The sequence below is a fragment of the Apiospora aurea genome, assembly GCF_038362705.1.
Source record: "Apiospora aurea strain CBS 24483 chromosome Unknown utg000001l_segment0_segment0, whole genome shotgun sequence".
Lineage (NCBI taxonomy): Eukaryota > Fungi > Ascomycota > Sordariomycetes > Amphisphaeriales > Apiosporaceae > Apiospora > Apiospora aurea.
Genome location: NW_027117388.1, coordinates 967,719 through 969,890, shown reverse-complemented (window position 1 = coordinate 969,890; position 2,172 = coordinate 967,719). Strand labels below are relative to the sequence as shown.

General features: G+C 53.0%; 1 protein-coding gene across 1 annotated transcript; it reads left to right on the top strand.

Moving 5' to 3' along the window:
* Positions 1–224: 224 nt before the first annotated feature.
* PG986_000322 (uncharacterized protein) lies at positions 225–1,427 on the top strand (the record flags this gene model as incomplete). Its single annotated transcript, XM_066836544.1, has 1 exon — positions 225–1,427. The coding sequence occupies one exon, from the start codon at positions 225–227 to the stop codon at positions 1,425–1,427; it is 1,203 nt and encodes a 400-aa protein (XP_066705437.1).
* Between the last annotated feature and the right edge of the window lie 745 nt (positions 1,428–2,172).

Here is a 2,172-nt window from a genome sequence, read left to right as displayed (position 1 = left end):
CTCCACCTACCCTCGATTCCTCTTTGCATCCTAACGGAAGGACTTTCTTGAGCACCATCAGGCCTCCCTCCCCCCCAAACCCAATTCTATATGGAAATTGCCCATTTTGCAAACACTCACAAACATTGAATCAGGTCTCACAGGGAGAGCATTCCTCAATCTGAACAAAGACCCACAAGCACCTTCCAACACAACAACTACTTACACCACAGCGACCCTCCGCCATGTCTCTGGCTGAGAGACCTCATACAATCCGAGGGAAAGATATGCCCTGTGACGCCTCTCTCAACAGCATTGAGAATTCCTCCTCCACAGAAGGAGCCCGCGATACCTATTCCACCAAGTCATCGCCCTACGACGAGCCCATACTGGACGACTACGTCGAGATGGACGAGACTTCTCTGATCGAACAAGCAGCCGTCAAGATGGCCCAGAAGACGGATATGCACGTAAACACACCACAACTCCCGCGAAAGAGCTCCCGGCGAGCCTCCAGGCTTCTTCTTAGCGACCTGAAGATCAACACGGCCGACCCTACCCAGACTTTGATTAGCACCCCCCACGACGTATATCTTTCTTCCGAGGAGGACGCATCTTCGTCTGCTGGTGACTTTTCAGACTACGACTATGACTCCTCAAGCGAAGCATCACAAGCATCTCCTATTGGGCGGACAAGCCGCGAAGACACGGCGCGCGTGGTGTCGGTCATCTTCTCTGGAAAGCCGTGCATAGTGAACTTGACAGGTCCCAAGAGGGCGGGGTCTTCGGCATCAGATACGAGCAGCAGGCCACAAACAAGCCCGGTCGCCGACCGCTTTGACGACGCCGCTCGACGCCCTACCGCCTTCACTTCCAGGAACAGCAGCTTCTACTCAATAAACTCGGCCCCACGAAGCAGGTCCGACTCGACGACCTTCACCCGGCGAAGCAGCTTGTACTCTACAGACTCGGCAAGCCGCCGGGCGCCTTCTTTTCTCAGCATCGACCCATTTGCCGGCAAAGACTACTCTCTCGGGGGCAAGGACGCTTCAGAGACCAACGCCCCGCGAACACCGATGACGCCCACCGCCGTGTTCAATCGGGTGCAGCAGTCCCTGGGCTTACACCGCAGGCGCAGCCGACCCATGCTTCATGAGACGAACAGCAAGGCAACCAGCTCGAAGGAGAGTTTCTTTTCGCTACGACCTTCGTCGACACTCAACCTGGACACCAACGTATCACCGGAGCGCGTGCCTCCCAGGTCGAATACGTCGATGGAAGCCACTGTTTCGCCCCAGACCACTTCGCCCCGCCGGTATTCCGCCGCATGGAAGAAAATCGCACCTTCGGGCAATTCGCAGCCCATGTCACCGTTGAGCCCCGTTGTGGCCAAGAAAGGCTTGCTGGGCTCATTACACCTGAACAAGCGAAAGAGTCTACGGATATGAAAAGCAACTAAAAAAACCCCCCATTTCTTTTTCTATCACCGAGTGTGGATTTGCGAGACCTTTTTCTCACGGTGGCATCGGAGCGGGCGTTACTGGGGGCTCCCAACGGCATGGCGTTTTAGCGATATCACACCACATCATCGGACATGATCTGGGGATCTGTCCGCCGTCTGTTGTGCTTTGTGTTTGATTTTACTGTTTACTTATGGGAGGCAACTTGATGATACCTAATGATTTTCTGGGACAACTGCGTGTGTACTATGGATGGGTCAAGGGGGAAACGAAGGCATATGACATCAGATCAGAGGGGGGATACCAAAAAGCGCTGGAACAAGCAGCGAGTAGCATCATGTTACTAGTAGAGTCAGTGATGGTCTCACAAAGAATGAGCAGAAGAAGACTCCTCCACATCTTCCATTTCAAGGTCCCCACTATGCATTTCAATCCAACATGAGTGACTCTGTACAGTTCCTTGCAAGGAGTTTCTTGATTCGCCAGATCTTGCTGTTGTTTAATCTGTGGGTCTGAGCAATTGTGATGGGTAAACCTAACCACCCCAATTTAGTACGGTTCGAAGATCGCAGGCACCAGATGACCTACTACTTCATTGGTTAAATTAAGATGTGTTGATCTTTGCCCTGGATTTAGAGGGGAACAACAAGGGCAACGAGCAACGACATTGACGAAGAAGCCGCGTTTTGCGCGCCTGTTGCTCCCTCCCAAAATTTCCCTGAACCTGACGATC